Source organism: Oryzias latipes, chromosome 20 (genome assembly GCF_053564925.1).
Source record: "Oryzias latipes strain Hd-rR chromosome 20, Olatipes_Hd-rR_3.1".
Lineage (NCBI taxonomy): Eukaryota > Metazoa > Chordata > Actinopteri > Beloniformes > Adrianichthyidae > Oryzias > Oryzias latipes.
The window spans coordinates 25,481,563-25,507,414 of NC_136256.1; the positions used below are offsets into that span (position 1 = coordinate 25,481,563).

The 25,852-nt window shown below is 42.8% G+C and overlaps 1 protein-coding gene across 6 annotated transcripts in view; it reads right to left on the bottom strand.

The window, feature by feature from the left end:
• The window catches only part of asap1b (ArfGAP with SH3 domain, ankyrin repeat and PH domain 1b), a 74,454-nt gene that overhangs the window by 6,349 nt on the left and 42,253 nt on the right, over positions 1 to 25,852 (bottom strand). For 3 of the 6 annotated variants that reach the window (XM_023950202.2, XM_023950199.2, XM_023950201.2), the window contains exons 7-23: positions 24,750 to 24,835; positions 23,009 to 23,084; positions 20,144 to 20,230; positions 19,742 to 19,750; positions 19,432 to 19,532; positions 19,283 to 19,352; positions 15,957 to 16,044; positions 15,815 to 15,863; positions 14,439 to 14,605; positions 9,187 to 9,320; positions 9,020 to 9,111; positions 8,753 to 8,939; positions 4,888 to 4,973; positions 4,389 to 4,504; positions 4,245 to 4,312; positions 3,752 to 3,859; positions 1,738 to 1,966 (exon numbers count right to left, since the gene is read on the bottom strand). In XM_023950202.2, the coding sequence (XP_023805970.1) occupies positions 1,738 to 1,966; positions 3,752 to 3,859; positions 4,245 to 4,312; positions 4,389 to 4,504; positions 4,888 to 4,973; positions 8,753 to 8,939; positions 9,020 to 9,111; positions 9,187 to 9,320; positions 14,439 to 14,605; positions 15,815 to 15,863; positions 15,957 to 16,044; positions 19,283 to 19,352; positions 19,432 to 19,532; positions 19,742 to 19,750; positions 20,144 to 20,230; positions 23,009 to 23,084; positions 24,750 to 24,835 (1,753 nt within the window). The remainder of the gene's footprint in view (positions 1 to 1,737; positions 1,967 to 3,751; positions 3,860 to 4,244; positions 4,313 to 4,388; positions 4,505 to 4,887; positions 4,974 to 8,752; positions 8,940 to 9,019; positions 9,112 to 9,186; positions 9,321 to 14,438; positions 14,606 to 15,814; positions 15,864 to 15,956; positions 16,045 to 19,282; positions 19,353 to 19,431; positions 19,533 to 19,741; positions 19,751 to 20,143; positions 20,231 to 23,008; positions 23,085 to 24,749; positions 24,836 to 25,852) is intronic. The other 3 variants (XM_023950203.2, XM_023950200.2, XM_078938417.1) reach the window with 1 other exon arrangement.

Below are 25,852 nucleotides of genomic sequence, written 5' to 3' on the forward strand. Positions count from 1 at the left end.
ATGCCTTTATAAGCATCTTATTACCACCTGTAGGACAAAACATCTATAAATGTTCTATAAGCATCTAATATGTTTGTAGAAGATCTACAAATGTTATTACATGTCTTAAAAAATGTCCAATGAAGGCTTATAAACACATTACTAACAGTTGTTAATGTTTTATTAAGACTTTACAAGTAATAAACTTATTTTTAAGCATTATGGTGACACCTATAAGGGATTAAAATCATTTATACTGTCCTATAAATGTTTTATAAATGTTTAAAAACATATTATAAATTCCACATAAAGACTTTAAAAATGCTAATAAATCTCTTTATAAGCATCTTATTACCACCTATAATAAGACCTAAATAATAATTAATGTCTTAATCAATTTCCAATAAAGGTCTACAAACACATTACTAATAAATGTTTATGTCGTATAACTAGATTATTAAGGGATCTTATTATAAAGCGTTGCCACTACACCCAGCATAGTTTCCTTTAAATAAATGTTCATATTTCTGTGCATCTATAACAGAACTCAATCTGTCTGTTTACAACCTCAAAGCTTTCTGAAAATGCAGAAAACGAGGACACCTGTCAGAGCACGGGCACGGACAAATCTGTGCTGGATCTGCCCGAGTGCTTTTTATTTGTGATAGGTCGGAAAACTGCTAAGGTAACTGGGAACTGTGTTTTCTGCGATCGTCTCGGGTGATGGAGGAGTGTTGTCTTTAACCTGAACTGCAGAGTCAGCGCCCTCACTGTGTTCTCTGCGTCCACGCTAATAAAGGCGTATGACCGAATCACAACTGCCCCCTCCGCCCTGCAGCCGTGTTTTCTTTAGTTTGCTATGTAAGCTAGACTGCATTCCGCCGCTGCTGCTAGTGGTAATGGAAGCCGGAGTAAAGTCATTAGAAATCTCTCCTGAAATAATCAAACATGCGCTGCGGTTACATGTGCAGAGTATCAGAATTGAACTGCAAAATAATGGCATCCGATTACAATAAAACGTTTACGTACGCCACACTTTCGGTCGGCATAAATCATCGTGACATGCGCAGAACTCTCTAAAATACCGGAAACGTCCGTAAAATACAATTAATATGAATAAAGTTTAGCTTAAATTACAAAAGGAGTTTATTCAAATATACCTCTGGTATGTCAGAAGACTCATAACCTCTGTTTTAACAGTAAAATGTGTCCAACACAAGAGGCTTTCAGCTCTCATCTGTTTGCTCAGCTGTGGGACAGGACAACTTTAAAAAAAATTAAAAAAAGATTTATTATTGTTATGATTATTATTAAGTGGCTGTTCTCCTATAATTATTTTAATTCTGTGCGGCCGGCCGGTCCTGTTAGCCTCCTCTGGAGCGCCACACCGTCTATGCCTGACTTAAAAGCCAGCGCCATAGTAACCCACAATCGGAATGAACTGTTTACATGCACCACGATCGGATCAACCATCGGCATAACCCCCCTCCTCAATCGGAAGGAAATTCTGATCCGAATGAGTCTGATCGGGGCAGAATATTCCAGACGGCGTGTTTAGATGACGCATTTTTATTCCCATCAGGCGTTTACTCCGATTACTTTTGTCCATGTAACCGCAGCTACTAACAGACGTACTGGTTTCCAGGTGTTCTCCTAACACAAGAGCTTCTCTTTTGCATCTCCCTGTCATCAGCACGTTTGGATCCACCAGACAGTTACTTAAACCGCAGCCGCCCGCTCCTGCACAGCGTGTCTGACCTTTGCCCTGGTTCCTGGGAGGCAGTGGCGGCCCGTCCGCCACGGGGGAGGAGCTGAGGTCGGTGGAGGCGCTGTACATCTGGTTGGTGAAGGCGCTGTAGGACAGGCGCTGCTGCTTGTCCCTCTGGCTGATGAAGCCCGGCAGGGAGAGCTTGTCGTGGGGGGAGAGGCTGGAGGAGTGGCAGAAGCTCTGAGGCCTCGGGGAGCGGTCCTTCTTGATGGGACTGGGCTGGAGGGGACATGAGAGTGATAAGTTGACTCAAAACTAGAACTCTATGAAAAAAGTCCACTTTTATCAACGTGTCGAGTCCAGAGGATGTTTTTTCTGGATCACACCGGCCTCCTCACCAAATTTTACCTCATTGAGGACAAACTCCTTTTGGTATCTACAGAGGACATTTGGGACTTTTCTATTATATCAAATGGGAAGGGGTGGGGCTCTGGGAATTGAAGTTTTTGCTACATTTGTTTTTTCAGAAAGACAACAGATTCTGTGCACAACAGAAAAAAGTTTAGGCTTCTGTTTTGCTAGTTTCCGCTAACATGCCACCGCTCAGGTCTTTACAGAGACAATGGCATCAAGACTCCAAGACTCCATTTTTAAGTTAAGCCTTAAAAAAAAAAAAAAAAAGGAAATCATTTGTATCAGTTCAGATTATATTTAGGAGATTTTAACTAATAATATTCTAAAAAACAAAGTTATCATGAACCCCTTTACGCAGATTGATGCAAAAACGTACTTTAATTTAGCATCTATCTTAAAACCAAAAAGTTAAAATAATTTTTTTTCATAATTGGAAATAAATTCATGTATCAAAGATTTAATATTGTATCAAACAGTTTAGTTTGAAGTTGATTAGGAGATGAAAATGAGCAGAATGCCATGTTGTTTACTTTGATATGAACCCAAATAACAAAATTAAATGTGCTTTTTCTTCCTTTCAACAAATCCCTCTGGAACTACTTAACATTGTATATATATGTTCTATATATCTTAATGATGCATCTATACATAACTAAAAGCACATCACGAACATCTGCCTATCTAAGTTCTCTATCTATGTTTGTTTATCGCTCTGCACCTAAAATCATGTTAAAGTATGTCTTCAATATTCTTCATCTGCAGTTGAGATGGTTAAGCCTTTAGGACATTTAAAAGGAATCTGAAATAAAAGCATAATTGATGCTTTGGTGAAGGAAAATATCATTTTGAATTGCTAGATGAGCTGTGGAATCGGTCATACATATAAAGAAATTTAATTTAAATTTAAACTGTAGCAGACTTAAACTTCTTTCAGAAATCTGATCAGAATAAATCTGTTTTTTTTATACTAAGTTGGTCTATTTGAATTAAATTTAATGATTAACAGCAAGACGAAGTCCTTCACTTTATCAGCTTTTGATTACATTTTTACAAAAATAGGAATTTTCCTTTCAATTAATTGTCACAAAGAGCTCCAATTTTTAGAATGACAGCTCATAAATACTGATTTTGTTTATGAATACACATAAACAAAACATGAATGAAAGACTTTTTTTTTTTTTACAGAAGAAGTGATGATGAGACATTCGTAAAACTGATAACTGCTTTCTGATGACGTATAAAGGCGCTTTCCTCAAAGATCTATCATCTAAAGCGCTCCAGCTTAATTCCTGCAGGACTAGAATAAGCGCCTTCGCTCTAGGAGGCGGGGCTTTCAGAGAACCGCTGATGAGATAGACAAAAGAGCTGCCTCTGTGCCGCTACTTTATACTTTCAAAGTGCTGTATTACTTAAACTAAGTATGGAAATACTTTTACTTTTCTGAAGTCGGAAGGTTTGTTCTTCCTCTGCTTTGAGTGCTTTCTTAAGCAGCCACATCCATTTCATCACATGCAGTGGTAAAGACCTTAAAAACCCAGATTGCATTATACTGTTGTGTGTTAACAGTGTAAGACTGATGCAACGCACAGCTACTGCAGGTTGTGTACCCAACAGCAACAGTCCAACCACAGCTCAGAGTGAGGTTCGCACCTTATCGTCAAGGTCATCGTCGCTCTCGTCCATCTCCTCCAGCCTGAGGCTCCACTCGTACTCCACGTGGATGTGAGGGTTGAACTTCCCCTCTGCAGCCTGCATAAGCTGTCACATGGAAACAAACACGTCAGCACCTCTGCCTGTTTACCGCGTCTAAATCCAAACGTGCAAACACGGAAAACAGCACGGTTTATCAATAACTGTCTAAATGTCAGCTACTGCTTTTATTTCCCTTTAGTTTGCCTGTTTGTTCATGTCTGCATTAATACCAAACATGTGAGTAATCACTTCCACTCTGCCCTCCTCGTCCCCCTGAGGCAGACCCTTCATTGCCATCTAGTGGTCAAAAGACATTCAATAAATGTCTCTTTCAATAAGATTTAAGCTCCATAACCTACAGCTGAATTAACGCTCAATTATTTTGTGTTGTGATTGTTTGGGTCGCTTTGATGTTCCCTTTGGCGGCCGCGGCCAAGCCGCCTGTACTTACTGCCTCCTCGCACTGACTGTTCCTCAGTCGCCTGGCAACATCCAGAGCCGTCTCCCCGTTCTGATTGGCTGGAAGGTGAGGAATCAACAGTTAGCGAGTGACGCGGCACTCAGACAGCTGGGACGGGGAGGACGTGTCACTCACTGATGTCGGAGGCCGGCTTGCCCCTCAGCAGTAACTTGAGGCACTCTGGCTTTTCATACATGCAGCAGTAATGCAGGGCGGTGTTCCCGTACTCCGTCTGTTTATCCAGGTTACCGCTGCAGTGACAAAAAAAATAAGAAATAAGGCCAAACGCTCACTGTAGAAACACAGTCACACAATTCTCTCATTGATCAGAAGCATGAAAACGCAAATTGAACGTGAAAAACAAGCTGCATGTCTGATAATATTCCAAAAAACAGCAGAAAAATGTGCTTTCATTCATGAGGATCCTGCTTCTTCTGGGGCAGATGGAACAGCGGTGGGTAAACAATAGGGGAAAAAAAAGAATAAATCTAAGCAAATGCTTGACCCATTTCTGTTTGCCTTGTGGGAACGTGAACTCGGCTTTCCACACGAAGCCCGACCCCATCTTGCCTTTATACCCCCCCCCCACACACCAATTCTGATGGCTTCTGAAGCCCCAGCGGAGCGCCGGTACCTGTTCTGCACCAGGAAGTCCACCAGGTGCAGCGAGGTGTGATCCGCCGTCCGTACGGAGTAGTGGAGCGCAGTCTCCCCGGCTTCCTGCAGGGGGCCACCAAACACAGCACAGGGATGGTGAGGCGGCGGGCAGCATCCATTCTGTTTTCTGTTGTGTGCGCATGTGTGTGTGTGTGTTTGTGTTTGTGTGTGGGTCTTTCAGCATTTTAACAGGGAACATTCAACAAAATGGCTCCTAAAAATCATACTTCTGATGCACAAAACCGGTCGTTTATGGATTAATGGTCTACAAATATTTTAATCTGGATCCCAATTTATGAAAACCAAATGGAATTGATTGAAGCTTATATTTAAAACAAAATCAATGGATAATTAGATTTATTAAACATTCCAGTAAATATTCTCCACAGGCTTCCCTTAGTCATGCTGTGAATGTTGTATTGAGTTTCACTTTGCTGCAGCTGGGATGCTCTGACAGCAGAAGATCAGATATCGGTGAGTCAGACAGCAGCAGCAGCAGCAGCAGCTCCCCCTGTCACCAAACAATATCCCGGTTTATCCTTTTATTCTGCCGCAGCGCCGTGCGCTTCCTTTTTCATCCCAGGACTTCCATGTTGGAGTTACAAAACCCTGACCCATTTACGTCAGACTAAGTCTGATCTCAGACTAAGGCTGTTTACGCCGCAGCGTCTTCACCCTCCACTGCCTGATATTTAACTTTCGTTTACGCCTAAAGCGGCGCCACAAAAGGAGCAGAGACAAAGAGGGGCGGCGGAGGGGGAGCAGCGCTCCAAAGTAAGAGCAGACACACGAACTGAGTCGTCACAGATGTCGGCGTCCCTGTAAATGCGGGCCGACGATGCTCCGCTCCGTGGCCGAGGTTTTCCGCCTGCCACCACCTGCGGGTGAATTTTCTCGGATGACTCAGAGTTTACCCAACGGCTACGCCCGTTTCTGTCCAGAAACCGGTGGAAATGTGTCGAGTGGGAGAGGCTTGTTGCACATGGAGTGTCAGGATGTGCATGTGGTCTTTAAGAGGCAAATTGTCATGGAAACCAGATTCCAGGCATATTTTCACACTTCCTCCGAGTGATTTCAAGACAGTTTCTTCAGAAATCTTTGGGGGAATCCTTTAAAAGAAAAAGAAGGAAATGCTCCAAACAAGGCTGGTGTTATTTAAAACTCACTCAGTCAGTGGAAAATCAAAGCATAGATTGAGCTCTGTGCTTTTAGAAAAGCTTCTGTCGTTGTGTAATAATGAGTCCTAACTGACAAAAATAAAATAAATGTCTCTTATTGTATTTTTCCTGCTTTTAACACTTCCTTTAAAGTGTTAGGTCTTCAGGAACTGAAGCAAATGTAATTTCACATGACATAGATAACATGTACATAAAAACTTGGGATGTCCCAATCAAAATTTTTTGTCTTTGATCCGATTCGATTTTGATCTGAACCGATGAAAAAAAATGTTAAAAATGTTATAAACTGATCCAGGTTGGTCCTTATTTTTATTCTATACACCTTCTTTTGTTATTTAATACATAAACAGAAAGTGTGTGAAGTAGCTTTTAGTAAAAACGGTGCAACAATTATCTAGAAAATGCAAACTATAAACCAGTAAATAGGTGATGGTCATGTGAGAAAGTTTGTACTATAAGTCTTTTTGATTCTTTATGATGATAGATGAAAAATAGAAGTGATTTTCTTTTTGCTGCAGAACACTATGGTGATAATTAGTCATGTGAGAAAGTTTGGTGACTGAAGCTTTAGGATCCTCAGAACATTTTTGTGATTCATGTCTTCATTAAAAATTAAACGCATAAACCATCTGCCATCATCCCTGTTGTCGCATGAATGTAGCTCTTATCAATTTAATAGTATTGGTTGTTTTTGAGACATTTTGGAAATATGATCGACAGATTTTATCCTTCTTGATAAAAAAGGAACCAAAATGCGATCTTTTTTTCTGTAGAGGTGCCTTTTGTTTAAATCAATGCGAAAAAGCAAAAATCTTTTTTTGTGCACATCTTGCTAACTTTCCGGAGCTGCTTTTCTTAGCCTCCTGCTCAAACTGCTGCACTTTACGGCCATAAAATGTCCTGATCCCTTTCTGACATTTATTTGAAATAACAAGATTGACGTGTGATCAAAATAATGACATAAAAATAAATATGCTGATAAGAAGACAACATCCAATGTCGATCAAGTCAGAAACTACGTGATCGAATCGTGACATCCCAAATAAAAACCCTTAAAGAGATTTATGCATTTCACATCAGATGACAGTGCCATTGTGGGCTGTGTATCAGGGGGGGATGAGCAGGAGTACAGGGGGGTCATCACTGACTTTGTTAGCTGGTGTGAAGTTAACCACCTGCTGCTTAACACCAGCAAGACAAAGGAGCTGATCCTGGACTTCAGGAGGTCCTCACCATCACAGTCACCGGTGAACATCCAGGGTTCAGACATTGAGGTCGTGGACACATTTAAATATCTGGGTGTTCACCTGAACAACAGACTGGACTGGTCCAACAACACGGATGCTCTGTACAGGAGGGGCCAGAGTCGCCTTCACCTGCTGAGGAGACTGAGGTCCTTTGGCGTGTGCAGACAGCTGCTGAGGACCTTTTACGACACTGTGGTGGCCTCAGTGGTCCTTTATGGAATTGTGTGCTGGGCGGGGGGCAGTGCAGGCAGAGACTTGAAGAGGCTTAACAAACTGGTTAGGAGGGCCGGCTCTGTCCTGGGCTGCACACTTGAGTCCATTGAGGAGGTGGCGGACAGGAGGATGTTAGCTAAGCTGACATCCATCATGGATACCCCCTCCCACCCCCTGCACAAAACTGTAGAGGCGCTGACCAGCTCCTTCAGCACAAGACTATTGCACCCTCAGTGTAAGAAGGAGCGCTACCGCAGGTCATTCCTCCCCACAGCCATCAGACTGTACAACACCATGTCAAAGTGACACTCCACGGTCCCAGGGGTGTTTTTCTGTTTAGTCATTGATTCATTTATTTTTGTTGTAGTTGTTGTTTTTCAATTTTAAATTGTTTTTTGTTCCTGAACAGTTGTGTGTTTTTGTGAACTTCATTAGTTATTTCTGTATTTTGAAAAAATTTGTAATGTTTTTTTTACAGTTTACATGTTTTGCAGACCGCATGTTTTTTACACTTTTGCAGCTGTATTTATTTAATATTTATTTCTTTATTTAATAAGAATCTCATTTTTGATAATAATTTTTCATAATAATTTTAGTAATATTTTTAATTATCTAATATAAATGTAATTTGTGATGTCCTTTATTGATGTTATATTATATAAATTATTTCTGAATGTCGTGTTGCTGCCACAGATAAATGAAATTTCCCCATTGTGGGATTAATAAAGTCATCTATCTATCTATCTATCTATTTAAGATATGTCAACAACCCAGACTGTTACGATCATTTTAGCTGACTTAGGTTTTTGTTAAATAAAAAATAAACCTATGAGACAAATATCTGTTTATGAATCATTATATAGATGGACTGAGTGTTGTGTGTGTGCTTTAAACATAAGTGCAAACTTGATTAGGAGCCATTATAATGTCAAGAAGATAGCATCTTTTTTCTTCTATTTATTTTCTAACCAATTTATGAATAATAAATTAAACAGATTTGACATACTTGTTTGTTTTTTTCTCTTGTTTCTATTGCAGAAATTGCTTGAAATAAACAAATCAATCAAATTGCTGTCAGTTTTAGATCAGTTCATTTGTAGAGCAGCATTTTTAAAATGTGAAGCAATAGACTCAAGTGAAAATCCCCTCCGCCCCTTTCTGCGATAAGGTCAAGTCTTGGCGTGAAACGCGCTTTCTGACTCACCGGTCCGGTCTCCGGGAGGGGCTCCATAAGCTCCACCCCCTCTGCATAGACCTGAATCAGAGCCAGCAGGTCTCGAGACTGGACCGCCTCAAACAGCTCGATCATCTTGGCCGACGCGGACGTGCAGGTCTTCCTGGCATACTTGTGGTCCACGTACTTGGTGGTGATGAACTCCTTCCTCACCGTCCTGCAGGAGAGAAGCGTTTTGTTTTTCTTTTCTAACGTTCGTTGGCATCAGACGGTAACGGTGAAACTCAGAGTACTAACATGTCACTGGAGGGGGTGGGCTTCGGTGAAGGAGAGGGGAGGTTTCCCTCCATGATCTCGTTGAAGCTACTGTTCCCAACGTTCTTAGCCAGCTGGAGGACAAACAGGAGATGGAAATAACTCTCCTGTTCCGCCCTTTCGTTGGTTTGGTCTGTCGTGCAACTCACCAAGAGTTCTGAGGTCCCTAACTTGTCGAGCTCCATGGACTGGATTCGGGAAATGTGCACCCCCATCTCCCTGTGGATGCCCGAGCACTCGATGCAGGTGAGGATGCCCAGGTTGGTGGAGAGCCACTTAGGATCTGCAAATACAACAAGAAATTCCTTTTTGGTTGAGTCATTTCCAGATCACAACGTCCTCTTAGGATTTAAAAATAAGTAAAAAAATATTTTGAAACAAGCGACAGAATTGGCCAATAGGGTAAGAACGCTTATTGTTAAGTTTTCTTAAACTAACCTTGTTTGAAAAACTTTCTTAATATGATTATGTTTCTTGTAAGACAAAAAAAGAAACATTTTCTTGAAACTACAGGGGTTGCAAGCCAGTTGCCTCTGTGCCGGTCCCAAGCCCGGATAAATAGAGAGGGTTGCGTCAGGAAGGGCATCCGGCGTAAAAATTGCCAAAATAACCATGCGAATCATCCACACCACTTTAGACATACCGGATCGGTCGAGGCCCGGGTTAACAACGACCGCCACCGATGCTGTTAACCTACAGGGTGTCGGTGGAAATTTGACTACTGTTGGTCGAAGAAAGAGAGGAGGCAGAAGGGTCCGTGGCCAGAGAGAGAAGGGAAAAGGCAGGAACATAGGTTTGAGAATAGGGACTCTTAACGTTGGCACAATGACAGGGAAAGGCAGAGAGCTGGCAGACATGATGGAGAGAAGGAAGGTAGATGTACTGTGTGTGCAGGAGACAAGGTGGAAGGGCAGCAAGGCACGTAGTATTGGAGGAGGATACAAACTGTTCTATCATGGTGTTGATAGGAAGAGAAACGGGGTAGGTGTGATTCTGAAGGGGGAGTTTGTAAACAGTGTTCTAGAGGTGAAAAGAGTCTCAGACAGGATGATGAGCCTAAAGTTAGAAATTGAAGGGGTGATGGTGAATGTAGTCAGTGGGTATGCGCCACAGGTTGGCTGTGAGTTAGAAGTGAAGGAGAGATTCTGGAGTGAGTTGGATGAGGTCATAGAGGGTATCCCCAGAGGAGAGAGAGTTGTTATTGGAGCAGACTTTAATGGGCATGTTGGTGAGGGCAACAGAGGTGATGAGGAGGTGATGGGCAGGTTTGGTGTGAAGGAAAGGAATCTGGAGGGACAGATGGTGGTGGACTTTGCGAAGAGGATGGAAATGGCTGTAGTCAACACTTACTTCCAGAAGAGAGAGGAACATAGAGTGACATACAGAAGTGGAGGTAGGAGTACTCAGGTGGACTACATCCTATGTAGACGAGGTCATTTGAGAGAGGTTAATGACTGCAAGGTGGTGGTAGGAGAGAGTGTAGCCAGACAGCACCGCATGGTGGTGTGTAAGATGACTCTGGAGGTCAGGAAGAAGAAGAGAGGGAAAACAGAAAAGAAGACCAAGTGGTGGAAGCTACAGAATGAAGAAACTTGTGAGGAATTTAGGCAGAAGTTGAGACAGGTCCTGGGTGGTCAGGATGAGCTTCCAGATGACTGGGAAACTACAGCAGAGATTATCAGGGAAACAGGTAGGAAGGTGCTAGGTGTGTCATCTGGAAAGAGGAAAGACGGTAAAGAGACTTGGTGGTGGAATGAGGAAGTACAGGAATGCGTCCAGAGGAAGAGGTTGGCTAAAAGGAAGTGGGATGTAGAAAGGACTGAGGAAGGTAGACAGGAGTACAAGGAAGCGCAGCGTAGAGTGAAGAGAGAGGTGGCAAAGGCCAAACAGAAAGCTTACGATGAGCTTTATGACAGGTTAGACACAAAGGAAGGAGAGAAGGACTTGTACAGGCTAGCCAGACAGAGAGACAGAGATGGGAAGGACGTGCAACAGATAAGGGTGATTAAGGACAGAGATGGAAAGGTGCTAACAACCCAGGAGAGTGTACAGAAAAGATGGAAGGAGTATTTTGAGGAGCTGATGAACGTGGAAAATGACAGGGAAAGAAGGGAGGAAGATGTGGTTGTTGTGGAGCAGGAAGTAGCAGAGATTGGAAAGGATGAGGTTAGGAAGGCTCTGAAAAGGATGAAGAGCGGAAAGGCCGTTGGTCCTGATGACGTACCTGTGGAGGTATGGAAGTGCTTAGGAGAGACAGCAGTGGAATTTCTAACGAGTTTTTTCAATAGGATTCTAGAGAGTGAGAAGATGCCTGAGGAATGGAGGAGAAGCGTTCTGGTTCCGATCTTTAAGAACAAGGGTGACACGCAGAACTGCAGCAACTATAGAGGAATAAAGTTGATGAGCCACACAATGAAGCTGTGGGAAAGAGTAGTGGAAGCCAGGCTTAGGGAAGAGGTGGAGATTTGTGAGCAGCAGTATGGTTTCATGCCCCGTAAGAGCACCACTGATGCCATTTTTGCTTTGAGAATGTTGATGGAAAAGTACAGAGAAGGTCAGAAGGAGCTGCATTGTGTGTTCGTAGATTTAGAGAAGGCGTATGACAGGGTGCCGAGGGAGGAGCTGTGGTACTGTATGAGGTCGTCTGGAGTGGCAGAGAAGTATGTCAGAGTAGTTCAGGACATGTATGAGAGAAGTATGACGGTGGTGAGATGTGCTGTAGGTCAGACAGAGGAGTTCAAGGTGGAAGTGGGACTACACCAAGGATCAGCTTTGAGTCCTTTTTTGTTTGCTATGCTGATGGACAGGCTGACAGACGAGGTAAGACAGGAATCTCCCTGGACAATGATGTTTGCGGATGACATCGTAATTTGCAGTGAGAGTAGAGAGCAGGTGGAGGAACAGCTAGAGAGGTGGAGGTTTGCTCTGGAAAGAAGAGGCATGAAGGTCAGTCGTAGTAAGACAGAATACATGTGTCTGAACGAGAGGGATCAAGGTAGAAGCGTTAGGTTACAGGGGGCTGAGGTGAAGAAGGTGCAGGAGTTTAAGTACTTGGGGTCAACAGTTCAGTGTGATGGGGAGTGTGGAAAAGAGGTGAAGAGGCGAGTGCAGGCAGGTTGGAGCGGGTGGAGGAAAGTGTCAGGAGTGTTGTGTGACAGAAGAGTGTCAGCAAGACTCAAAGGAAAGGTGTACAAGACAGTGGTGAGACCAGCTCTGCTCTATGGGTTAGAGACGGTAGCAGTGAGACAGAGACAAGAGGCTGAGATGGAGGTAGCGGAGATGAAGATGTTGAGGTTCTCCTTAGGAGTGACCAGGTTAGACAGGATAAGGAACGAGTACATCAGAGGGACGGCTCATGTTGCCTGTGTTAGCGACAAAGTCAGAGAAGCCAGACTGAGATGGTTTGGACATGTTCAGAGGAGGGATAGTGGATATATTGGTAGAAGGATGTTGGAGATGGAGCTGCCTGGCAGGAGGGCAAGAGGACGGCCAAAGAGGAGATACATGGATGTCTTGACAGAGGACATGAAGTTGGCTAATGTTAGGGTAGAAGATGTTCATGATAGAGTGAGGTGGAAAAGGATGATTCGCTGTGGCGACCCCTGATGGGAAAAGCCGAAAGAGAAAGAAGAGAGTCTTTTTACTTTCGTAGGAGTTCATTTTTGTCCCAAATGCAGCCGATACACATCCAAGAAAATCCCAAGGTACTGAAGAACCGTCCTTTGAACTAGATAGAACTAGGATTAAATGCCTCAAGTCTTAGTCACTTTTAGGGGTGAAAACCGGCCGTCTGTGGGTGAAAAATGGCCAAATTTGTATGGGGTAAAAAATATCAAGGTCCTAAACCGCTCTGTAAGCCTGTAGTTATAATAAAAGTTGAGCTTTTAAATGAACTTTTCTTCAAATCAACCTAATTCTTTTGACTCTTCATTTTCTGTCAAATATTTTTGCAGCCGGATTAAACCTGGACTTTATATAGGACCAATTAAAATGGGATGTAGATCTTCCTTGAAACATCAAAGAGGCTAACAATCGGATGCTAACTTTAGCCATGACAGATAAATAAAGCAAAATAATATAATACTGTCATAAAACTACTATTTTATAAATACAATATAAATGTAAATCCACTCTGTCCACAACTTTCAAATCAGTGTTGGTGTAACATTAGAGAGTCAATCATGCACAGCAGCTTGGTACATTGGAACAACTATCGCAATAAATCCCTATTTTGAGGAAAACCTCCTAGTTTTTGTTTGTTAATAGCAGATTTCTTTTTCTTTTAATTCAAAGATTCTTCCTCCATGGCTCCTTTCTCCCCAAAGAAACTTTCCAAAGACATTTGGTTTTTTTAATTGTTGGCTCGGGATTTTAATTTAGCGGTCGGAGCAGCCGCTTTAAGAAGGAAGCACACGTGATTTAGACACTCGGGTACCCAAGATGTGGTGGACAGATTATGGTAGTTTTCCAAAATACAACTTCCTCCCCAACAGAAATAATCTATGTTACCCTATTTGCACATAAACTCCCTTCAGAACTGTCAGAATGTCGGTGCTTTTCACGCAGAACTCGCCGCCAAGCAAAGAGCAACAAGAATCATGACGTGAAAAATCAGTGAGTGAAATGAACGCAGTCTAAACCCAGGAGTCAACCTGCCGTAACAGTTTCACTTAAACACACGTTTGGGCCGTCTGGAGCCAAAAGGGGGTTAATGGAAAACACAGGAGGTCAAGCCCCGCATGGACCAGATGGGAACAGGTCAGGAAGAGCTTGTTAAGCACGGCGAGGGAATGTCGGCTGGCCTTCATGTCTGCAGAGACGGGAGCAGGGGTGACCTTTCTAAAAGCACGACGTTCAAATGATGTGATGAGCAAAGGGAACCGCAAGCACCGCAAGAATAAACACCAACGTGACCAGTTACCCCCTCAGGGGTAACAGAGAGTTGTGACTTATGTAAGAAAAAGGATGAAGCCTAAAACCATTGTTTCCTCCCCTTTAGAGCATCAAAATGAGTCGGTGGTAAGTTGGACAGCGGTGTGTGTTTGTTCAGACTGAGCAGTGTGTGAGTGTGTGTGTGTGTGTGTGTCAGAGGGCCTGAATGTCCACAGCCCTCCTGGGTGCTGACTCCTCGCTTCCTAATCTGGGGGAGGATCAGGACGGAGTTTGGTCTTGAATGCTAACAGTACCGACACACATTCACACTCTATCACGGGGTGGGGGGGGCTTTGAAGTGTCAGTTACAGTCTGAGCGGGGGACGGTGAGTTCAGGGCAGCCGGGACGCTGTAAACAAACCCGGACTTGGAGAGGAAGTTTCCTCCGCAGTCAAGTCCCAGAGCGCAGAGGTAAAAGTCGACTAAGCACACGAGCACCGCGGCTCTGCGGACTGCGGCAAAAACACACCTGCAGCTCCGCAGTCGCAGCACACCTCGTTGCCTGGCATGCGCAGCACTTCTTCAATGATGGCTTTAGTCAAGTCCTCTAATCCGTCCTCGCCGCCGCTGCTCTGCTCGCCACGAAACGCCATGTTTAGCGCCTCCTCCTTACTGTTGGTCAGCACTGAGATCCAACTGCAAAAAAGAACCCCTTTTAGGACAAAACATCAATTTCACGCCAAATTAAACAACATCTCAATTCTACACACCCTAAACCTTTCTATTTATTATGTTAATCGCTGCTTTAGGGGTTTTCCTTGTACCTGTAAGTTTATTTCCCCTGACAAGGTCAAACACAGACTTTGGATGATGGGAAACACTGAAGTCATGTTAGACATGCCCCCTTGCAGTTCTCCACGCAGCACAATCTGCTGCAATCTGCCCCGTCATCACCCTCTAACACGTACGTGCAGAAGCTTCTCTGAGGCGCGTCAGCACCTCCTCCAACTCTAGCGTCCTCTATGCCAGCCGAGCAGACGCAGCACATAAACGCATGTTTCTGCGCGTGTGAAGTTCAGGATGAATCAGGTGTAGAACAAAAAAACGCCAAAGTGATTTAGTTTACTAATAGTATGTGATAATCTGCTTTAGTAGGGGAGGGGGCTGAAAAGATGGATTGAAGAAAAATTTTGAGACATGCTAAAGCAGCACTAAAGGACAAAACAAAAAAACAGGAACTTAGTTCAGTCCTTAAAGACCCACGCCAATAAAAATCCTGCTTTGTCCTTGTAGCATTTTTCTGATGATGGAAGACAACACCGGATTTTTGATTTTGGCTAAAAACGGCACAATCATAATAAAAAGGCCACTAAGAATGTTTTAAAAAAAAGATGATTGGAGTTATCAGGTTTAAATGAACCCAGTCATTATTAGCGACCGACATCTAAGGTTAAGAACGCCTGTTAGACGCGGCGTTTATTTGAGGTCGGCGTCCATCAGACACCGGGGCCACTATTGGTAGATATACAGTAGTTTGCTCGTTTTGCTCTGAAACACAGCTGACAAACCCCACAATGGAATTAATTTAGATTCAGGTTTTTGATTAAATACTTTGCAGATTCGAAACCTATTTTGTTGTGAAAATTTCGTTTGTCCCAACTACTGAACTTAACAGATGTGCCACGTTCAACACTGACTGTTAATAATAATTAGTTTTGAATCCAGCTCCACTACTTTCTTATTTTTAACGATCAGTTTTCCGCTTTTGTAATTCGGAGGCATCCCATGATCACATCTGTGCAGAAAATCTTCCATGTGAGCTGGACTCTCATCGCTTGATGGTTTTCCTCAAGGAGGCGGGACAGGAGAATGAGAATCCTCTGGTCTTTAATGAATTGAACTCACATGACAAACTCCTGTTCATCTTCAGCCTGGAAGTGATATGTCCGATTATCTGTTGAGAAGAAAACAAGTAAATCCTTTGTTTTACATTCTATGACAGTAAAATCGGCACCCTGTTCAGGACAACATATGTAAACAAACTTACGGGAGATGAGATCGAAACATTTCCTGTCCTCAGTGCTTGGCTTCACCTGGCAGGTGAGCAGGTTGAGTTTGACGGGCTGCCTGTTGGACTGAAGGCAAACAGGCGTTAGACTCAATTTACAAGAAATTTGTCTTCAAAAAAATCACCTTCAAAGGTTTTTAGGAAATACGGGACAGAACTAAACAATTTATAAAACTAAAAATGAATGCTTTCGGTCTCTATGCATTTGCTTATAGGTGTTTATATGTTTGTTGTATCTGTGAATGTTGGTTTGGGTTTGAGGCTGTGTGATTGCGTATTTGTTTGTGTGTTTGTATGTGTTTGTTTTTGTACTTTTTCATATCTGATTCATTATGTTTGCTTGTATTTGTGTGCCCGTTTGATTGTTTGTTGTGTTTGGGTGATGGATGGAAGGATGGATGGATGGATGGATGGATGGATGGATGGATGGATGGATGGATGGATGGATGGCTGGATGGATGGATGGATGGATGGATGGATGGATGGATGGATGGATGGATGGATGGATGGATGGATGGATGGATGGATGGATGGATGGATGGATGGATGGATGGAAGAACAGATAAATGGATGGACGAATGGTTGGATGGCTAGCATCATGAAAAGGGTTCTTGTCTTTTGCTAGTGTAAACAGTTACGTGGTGGTTGGTCTTGGAGCATAAATCTTTGGCTCATAAATAATGACACAGCATGCTATAGAGTGAGGAAGACCCTACAGGATTGTTGTCGTGTTTATCTGTGTGTGAACCCCACAGAACAAATGTACATGAAGAGAGTAGGGAATGGTTTCAGCCTCGTTGGAGTTTCGCAGTCTGTCTGACAGCAGGTCAGGTGCCGTAACATCATTACCTCCTGAGCTGTGGCTGCAGCTGCTGTAAAGCAGCAGAGGTGCAAACACATCATGTAAAAGACAGGAAGTGATGGCAACACGTCCTCTACGCGCTTCACATGGATGCCCGCCGTGACCCCGCTGAAGAGTCTCTGTTCTCTACAGCTGCAAAAAGGCATCCGTCTCCAAAACACACTTTTATTTATTTCTGATCTATCTCGACCATCACATCTGTGTTGGAGGTCACAGTCAAGAATCTGTGCCGTCTTTTTTTTTTCTCATATCAAATCGTAAATTCCTTAAAAATTCAAAAGCTTTGTTTGTCGTCTTTGGGCATTTTTTCCAGTGACTTCATGAGATTTTAGATCAAGTGGCGGCTTGCTGACATACCAAAAAAAAAAACAAACTTCAAACTTCAAACAGCCACCATAGGAAATCTGTTCAGGGCATCTAAGATAAAACAACCTATTTTGACGGATAAAATCCAGACGTTTCTGTCAGGAGAGTTAGAAGAGGATCCATTCCAATAACAAACACAACCTGAGAACGTTCGCTTACAGAAAACTATTGAAGGATACTTCAGCAAACTAAGCAACTAAACCACCACTTAGATACTAAGCGGATCTCCCGGCCCCCCCATTAAGCAAATGGACTATGCTTTGGTCTGTAATGATGGATCCAGTTGGCACATGCTCACTGAGCCCTGCATCCAGGCAGAGGCACGCAATAATGAAAGGCTAACGCGCCGAGACGAGCCCCGGAGTCCGGGCTGGCCTGCTGGCAAGGCGCCACGCCAGCTAAAGTCACCTGAAGTTCAGCCGGTACCAAACACGGCAGGAAAAAGTGATCCCATTCATTCCCCAAGTTTTCCCTGGAACTCTAAAGCAAAAGCCCACAAAATGGTTGTAAAACAAACATTTGTTTTAAAATGAACACATAGCCCAATAAAAGAGCAAATGTGGAGCGTAAAAAAACGCAGAGCTGGACCTCCCTGCTGTGTTCCAGCTGGCTAAAAAAAAAAAGCTCTTTCAGCAAAATCAACCCTAAACGCTCATGTAAAGGGAGAACAAACATTTTACCAAGTCATCCAAGAAAACAACTTACAGATGATTGAAGAATACAAACAAATACTTTAACTTTCTGTTAATTTGCTTGTTTTAAGCTCAAAGCTTAAGGTCAGACAATAATTTCACGGACTGTCAGAGGCTGAAGAGGGGGGGTCCGGTTTTTTTAAAACCTCCACTTTTCTTTACTTTTTGAGGGTAAAGTTGATCTTCACCCTCTGTAAAATATATGGAGACGGTTTAACCTGGGTACAAGATTTCATGTAGAAACCATTAAAACAAGATTTTCCCTAAATCCATGACTGTTAAAGTGGACGCTGAAAAAAATCAGCTGTCGACTTCATTCTACTTTTGAGGTGCAACAGATAAGAACAAAAGGTCACTTAAACTATTACAGATGAATCCAGCCTTTAGTAGCAGGATGCTGGGTTTTTAATGTTAGATTGAGAATTTGTGTTGTTTGTTCATCAGCAGCCAAAATAAGAAAATAGAAACAAAAAGAAAACTCCAGAAGCCAAATTTGATTTAGCGGGTTTTAATCCCTATTCTTAACCCAGTTTAAACCCCATGCATGTTGCTAATACGTAATTATATACCTAATTATACGTAACTTAATTTAGCCTCATGTTGAAAGAAAAAAGCACTGAAGAATATTTTTTATATATTATGATTTTTTTACATAATTATCATGAAGTTTGATGTATATTAATTGTCAACTGCATTTACTAATGTGAATAAAATGACGTTTTTTTCCTTCATTTCTAGTGTTAGAGGGGTCTTCCTGGCAACGCTGTGGGGTATTTCTCTGACAATGTCTCTCTTATAATCAGGAGTCAATTATCTGTGATCTAATTACAGATAATGGAGGGATAATTATTTCACGGAAGCACGTCGGATAACTTCATCCGATCTCTTTCATCTGTGTTTAACAAAGTGGCAGAAAATGTGATTTGCATAAATCCTTCCAAAAAATCCTCGTTCGATCTGAACCTTTCCTGGTTATTAGGTCGCCAAATTGGATTTGCCGCTGGAGCTAAACCCTTGTCCGTCCGGTTGCTCTCTTTGCGTTGAAGCTGTGTGGGAGGATGGGATTCGGCGGCGGCGGCGCGCTCGGTGACGGGGATTTTGAGCGCAGCGCCGCACTGCAGGGCAGATGCACTGAGCGGACAAACCGTGTGATGCTGAAGACGAAGGCTCGCACGCCGTGTGAGATGAGTCAGCGGGCTGCAAGGGGAGGGGTGCTGGCAGGGAGGGGGAGCTGTTGCCATGACAACCCATCTATGTCAATTCTGCTCAGCCAGGCTTCCAGATTGGAAAAAAAAAAACCTGACACACAAACTCTCCGGGTGATGTTCACCCTTTGATTGGCTCTTCGGGGTGAGTGCGGACATGTGGTCGTGTGGTGCGCTCACCGTGGCGTGGGAGATGGTGAGGATGCCCCCCTTCACAGAGCACTGCCTCCTCTGCCACACCTTCCTCAGCCTGAGGAAGAAGGGGTTCGTTATGTTTTGCCGTTTAAACTTCAATGCGACCCGTCCTGCAGCGTTCGGCGGCGGCTCACCCGTCACTCTTCTTCATCAGGTAGCCTTTCTTCTCGCAGCCAAACTCCTTGTTTCCCTGCAGCTGGTGCATGCTGTAGCCCCCCTGCTTACTCTGCGAGTCCTGCACAGACGCACGCGTTCTTTAGGGACAGGTTCTGGTCGAAGAAGCTACTTTTGCAAACACATGCAACAGGCACAAACACAGAAAACGCACTATGCACACACACCGGGGGCCTTTACAAGAAAATAACCTAGGGGGAATGCTCTGCAGCACCCCCACAAAGAACTCTACAGTCAACAACTGCATGCTCAACATGCACCAGCACTTACTCTTCTAGACTTGATTCCAGACAAGCAGAAGGAAGGCAGAAGGGGGAGATAAGGGGAAAAGGTGTGAAACATCTGACCCAGGCGAGTGACGAGTGCTACCTGACTGTGTTTAAGTGTCTAAAAGCGGTATCTACGGGTGCATCCTTGCATGCGGTGGAGTGTGTGACCGATGAGTTTTGGAGGTGTGTGGTTGGGGGCAGTGAGCGGTCAGCAGCTAAGCCTACCCACACTCTGGCTCCCAGCATGCCGCAGCTCTGCTGCTGCTGCAGGAAACAAGCTGCAGCTGGGAGGCCGGAGTGCAAGGAACGGTGCAGTGACAACAGATCCGTTTTGCAGGCGATGCCGTTGCTTCAGGTGGGCTCTGACTTTGTGTTTGAATCTAACGGACTTGGATCAGCGTACCTCCTTCTGGTCCAGCTGGAGGGAGGACTTGATCAAGTCTCGCAGGGCGGTCAGCTGCTTCTTCTCCTCATCCTGAGTTTGTTTGATCTGTGAGGAGCAGAGAAACATTCATGTTTTTTGATATGTACATTATATAACACTCCACCAAAATAAGCCCCTATATGCAGTTTTCTGCAGCTTTTCTAACCAAAAACAAAAGTGTCCTTCTTTATTGGTGCTTTAACACAAATATTATAAAAGGTTTGATGATGAAACTATGCCATTAAGCACAAATTCCCACTATGGTGCGCTGCAAACCCTCGCCAAGTATTTTTTATCTAGTTTAAATATCCTATTGATATGAGACAAAACTAACTTACTAGCAACTTTTCAGTAAAATCTAAAGACTCTATGAGACAATTCCGTCTTAAAAACATATTTTTTTAAGCCATATCTGTACTGAAACAAGTTACTGTTTTACCTCACATGTTCTTAAAATAGAAGTTTGGTTTTATGGTTAGTAGTTAAATACAAATAATTTAGGACAAATAAATCTTCAAATGTGTAACTCTATGACTATTGTTTGAAGAAAAAAGAGGAGTTCGATTCTTTTAGCATTTAAAGCAAGATATACTTTGGGCATATAAATATTAAAACTTTAGAGAAACAAAATGCTTATTTTAAGCCATAATATTTGTGAGCAGAATACCTTAACATGAGTGTCTATAGCTCACGTCAAGATTTAATTTTGTCCTCCTTTCACAACCTTTTTGAAGAAATGCTACCAAGACAAATTTTACTAGATTTTTGAACTTATAACAAGGACATTCAAGATATTTTAGCAGGTTTGAAGTTCTTTTAACTTCTTTGTGATGAAGAAGTTTTTGTCACATTAAAAGCGAGGATTCATAGATAAGGAAATCGTGATTAAATTGAGTCAAAATGCTTTTGCTTCATACTCTTGAAAATAGAAAAACCTGATTTTAAGACTCAAAGAAAGTCAAATAGCAGTAGTTTTTGGTTAAGGGTGTTATTGTGAAGTTCATCAAACATTCATAAGTTTTATCATATGTTTGTTCTAAGAATGAGTGCTCGTTTTAGAATTTATGAGGAGCTATTAGGATTAAGATCGTATTACCACTTTGTAAAGATTTTGTTCTAAAATAGTTTATTACGACTGTAATCAATATGGACTTAAATGAATTACATAAAAACTCAAAAATACAAAGCTTGGAACTATTAAAAAGTTCCTAATATTGGGCTATAAACCATTCAGCTTCAAGTAATTTTATCTAACAGTCAGCTTTTTTAGCTTATTTTCCCTTTTGTAAGGCTTGTGTGGAACTCCTTATTTCTAGATTGTGATATCTTATTAAATGATTTCTCGTTAAGTAAAAAAACTTACTGCGAGGATACATAATTGTACTACTTTTTAGCGATTATCTTCTTAAGATTAGCGTTCTTTTCCTCATTTTAGGATACCTCTTGGAGTACAATAATGTTTCCTTTAGGCCTCTTCCTAAAAATCAATCCTATTTAACTCTAAATGATCTCAAAGTTACTGATCAGTGAACTAAAGGTGACAGCCTCCAAGTATTACATCCACCTCCATCGATGGACAAAAACAGGACCAACAGCTCAAGACAAACACCAAACATGGTGGTGGTGGGGGCATAATTGGGTTTGTTTCACTGAGTTCATCGTGAAAAAGGATGGACACCAGATATCTCTGGAGTCCATCTGTCAAACAGCTAAAGCTCGGCTCAAACTGGGTCAACGGAACCTCCATGGCAGCAAATCCGCACCAGATTGGGGGAAAAAGGAACAGACTTTTTGCACATTCCCGGTCAAACTGCAGAACCGAAGGAGAACCGAGCGGTTCCTTTGAATTAACAGATGTCTGTAAATGTCAACGGCCTGGAGCTGGTGTACCGCAGGCTTCCTCCACAACTGCAGGTCGATGCTTCTGGAGGGGGTTCCAAAGCAAACTGGAGCATCTGGTGCCCTTTGTTTTCCCACATCACTTCTGCATTTTGTCTGAGCTGCAAACCAAACAATGCTTTTGAAATGTGTTTGTTTTTTTTAACCCGCTGATCCATGAAAGGGAAAAGTTTGTCAGGTTAGGGATCACGGATCCTTCTGGAAGATGGATTAAAACACAAACCCAAGGACAGATTTTCAGCTCCATGCTTCCTTCTCGCTCCTCCACCTCCACCAGCTGCAGTTATGCAACTTCCTCAATGTTTGACAATCAAAATAAAGTAAAGACAGATGTTCACGCAGGTATCTGACTAATTTTCATCACATCTAATTGACCAATGAAACCTGGTGAGTGGCTAAGTTGGATCAGATTGCAATTTTTGAAAGAAAGCAGAGTGGAGATCTTTTGTCTTGCTCATTTTTTCAGGGTTCTCCCTTTTTTTTCATTTCCAGCAGATTTTAGTTCATGTTGGAGCAGATTAGTCAAGTTTTGAAAATCCCACTAAGATTGTTTTCATGGAACTTTAGATAAAGCCGGCTGTGCTTCCTAAAGGTTTGCCCTGAACAGCAGTTACAGCTCACCAGTCTCTTTACTGCTTGTTCAAGTAGAAATCCTTTTGCTTGGTTTTAGAAAACTAATTTACTTTCACTCACATGGAAAAGTGACGCACAGCTGTTCATTCTTTGTGGCTCAAAGTACCAAAAGAGCAAGAAATATGGATTTCATTGTGCACTTGAGGCCCAAAAACTATCCAAAACATGAGAAAAACTCCAGAAAAAGCAGAGAACTTAATGCATTTTTTTTAAACAATGAAAAAGTAGAAATAACAGACTGTTTTTAAAAAATAAAACGTGAAATTCAAACCAAAAAACATTGACTAAATGTGTACAGAAGGGAATATTTACATTGTAGAGATCAGCTGCCAGCTTCTCAATGTACTGCTTCAGCTTATCTGCTGTCTTCAAGCCATCCTGGAAGAAACTGTGAAACAGAAAGAGAGCCATTATTAACAGAGCCCAGCGGTCTGTCGTTTGGGACGCACTGCTTCAGCGCCACGCGGCCTTTCTGAATGTCGGCCAGCGGTTTCAGTTTAACGGACAGCTCTGCAGGTTCCGGCGCCTCCTGGCACCGAAACGGCGTCTGTCCGAGCCCTCAGCAGATATGCAGGGGTGTTCAGCACATCCTGTGATCCATTACAGATCTGTCAGCGGCACACACCTCCATGAAACTGCAGCCGCTCATCGCCACTAATGACCTCCCACTCTCTCCTCCTCCTCCTGCTCCACGCTCTCCTCTTTCTCGACACAAACATCTCCATGTTTCCTGCATCCCACTCTATCCCTGCATTAGGGATTGAAGTGCTGATGTTGCAGATGGTCTAAGCACACCATGGAAGTGTTTTTATTTATTTATTTGTCACGTTTCGACATCTGACACCATCGGTTTTTATTTCTAAAAAAAACTTAAACTGACACTTTAGCTGCAAACATTACAGTGCGACAGACAGACGCCACCTTGGAGGTCTTTAAACCCAAAAAAGGTCGTCGCCAAATTCCCTCACCACTTAGAAAGGGCGTTCGTCATTTTATCGGGGTGTACAATTCTACAATTCCAAAATCTAGGGCTCTGAAAAATTTCCCAGAAGTCTCTACAAAAAACTAGTGTCCATCAAGGCTCACTAGGTTGGTGAATATAGACCACAATGCATTGTATTCAAAAACTTTCCGACTTTTCATCATCAGAACACAGGTTATGTCCGAATTTCATCACTCCTTTCTAACCCAAAAGACTATATAGTGCTTGTTTATCTGTAGTACCCTGGATTTTAACGTCACACCAATTTTTTTCCTAAACAGCAAATATGCCGTCACCCATTTGTTGAAGTGAAAAACGGAATAAGTATGAGCAATCATTAGGTTATGAATTCTTTGTGTTCTGATGATGAAAACTTGGGTGATTGATAAAAAATACATCAAATCATTTTATCAAACACAACGCATTGCGGTCTATATTTGCCAATCTAGTGAGCATTGATGTATATTCGTTTTTTGCAGAGACTTATATGAAATTTTCCAAGGCACTGGATTTTGGAATAGTACATTCGGACACCCCAACAAAACGGCGAATGCCCTCGGTCGTGCACTGTAGTCTTTTAGGGGTTGTAGTGAGGGAATTCAGACAAAAACAAAGTGAACTTAATCATTTTAAGATGAAGAGAGGAAAAGATGAGGTTTTGTCATAAAAAACGCCCAGGATCAAACTGCACATAAACTGTTTCGTCGTCTCCTCAAGCGGCAGGAGGTCCTGCTTGCTCCTCAGCTCTCTAATGCTTCTTATCCATTCACGCTACAGCCTCGCTGTCCGGCGCTCCCAGGTTGAACAGATTAGCGGGGCACCGCAGTGTTTTGCTACAGTGTTATGACAGGACATAGCAACGCTGGGAGAAAACCCGTCATTCTGTCACGGGCCGTAGTTCTGCCGTTACCCACCAAGCCCAGAGCGGTCAGAACCCATCTGTGCACTGCCCCGTGCACATTTACGAGAGATCCGGGGAAACAAAGTGTTGCTATTGCATGCTGGGAAGTGTAGAATGAGAGAAAGAAACGTGCCGCACATTTGGGTTAGGGGGATTATGGCGGTACTTACTTGCACTGTGCGTGGTAATACTTAATCAGGTTCTGCAGGAGGTCCACTCCTTTCTTGGTCTTGATCTCATTTACTTTGATCAGGTACTGCAAAAGGAGAAGAGTGCAGCCATTAAGCTGCTGTTCAGGACTGCTGGGGGTTTAATGAAGGGAAACCAACCAGCAGCGTCACCCACTCAAGAAAAAGCTTCTACTTTTTCACAGAAAGCCAACATTTGCTTTCCTGACGATGACATGTGAGTGAACGTATCATTCATGAGAAGTTTCAACACTGCAGGAGAGAAGTTTTAACATATCCGTGTGACATTTTTCTGATGATGGATGTCAAATATCAATTTCTGAGTATTTCTTTATGATTTTTTCAATACAAACAACAACAAAACCTCTTCTTTTTTTGCTAGTACACAGGTAACAGTTAGGAAAAACCTTTCAGTTTGCTGCATTGACTGCATCTGAGAACTGACCCCTCCCCCCTGGCGTTCCAAACAGGAAGTACCCACTGTCTCCACAAAATCCCGTAGACTTCTATTGAGACATGAACACTTGTTTTTCTGTCATTCTATTGGTTAGAAGAACCGTTCCTGCGCTGATGCTGTTTATTTCAACGTGTTCTTGACAGTCCTCATTGGTTATAAACTGACCAATCAGGTGCCTCAATAAAAGCATGTGGTGCATACTGGCCCTCCACGTCGAACTTTCAAAACATTTGACAGATTTCATGTAGCCTGCTTTTAAGTGGTAAGGGTGTGGACGTCCAACACTCCTGATTACGGAGAATGGTTACCATAGAAACATGGGCTTGCAACCTCCACTTCTTAGAAAATGGCGACTGAATTGACTTCCTTTCTCTTATCCGATTGGCTCATACTAAGCCGGGTGTGATGTATCAAAACAATAAATAAACACTAAATCCTTCACTTTCTCCACGATTTGGTCAACTGGTGCAACATGCGGTTTGGTTTTTGATGCAAAATTGTTATTTGTGAGGTAAAGAAAAATGCTCCAAACTCTCAGCTACAGCAGGGGGAAGGGGGGCGGGGTTGCTTGATGCCAACAGTCCCACCCACAGAGGCAAACTTCTAATGAACTACCACCACTCTGCAG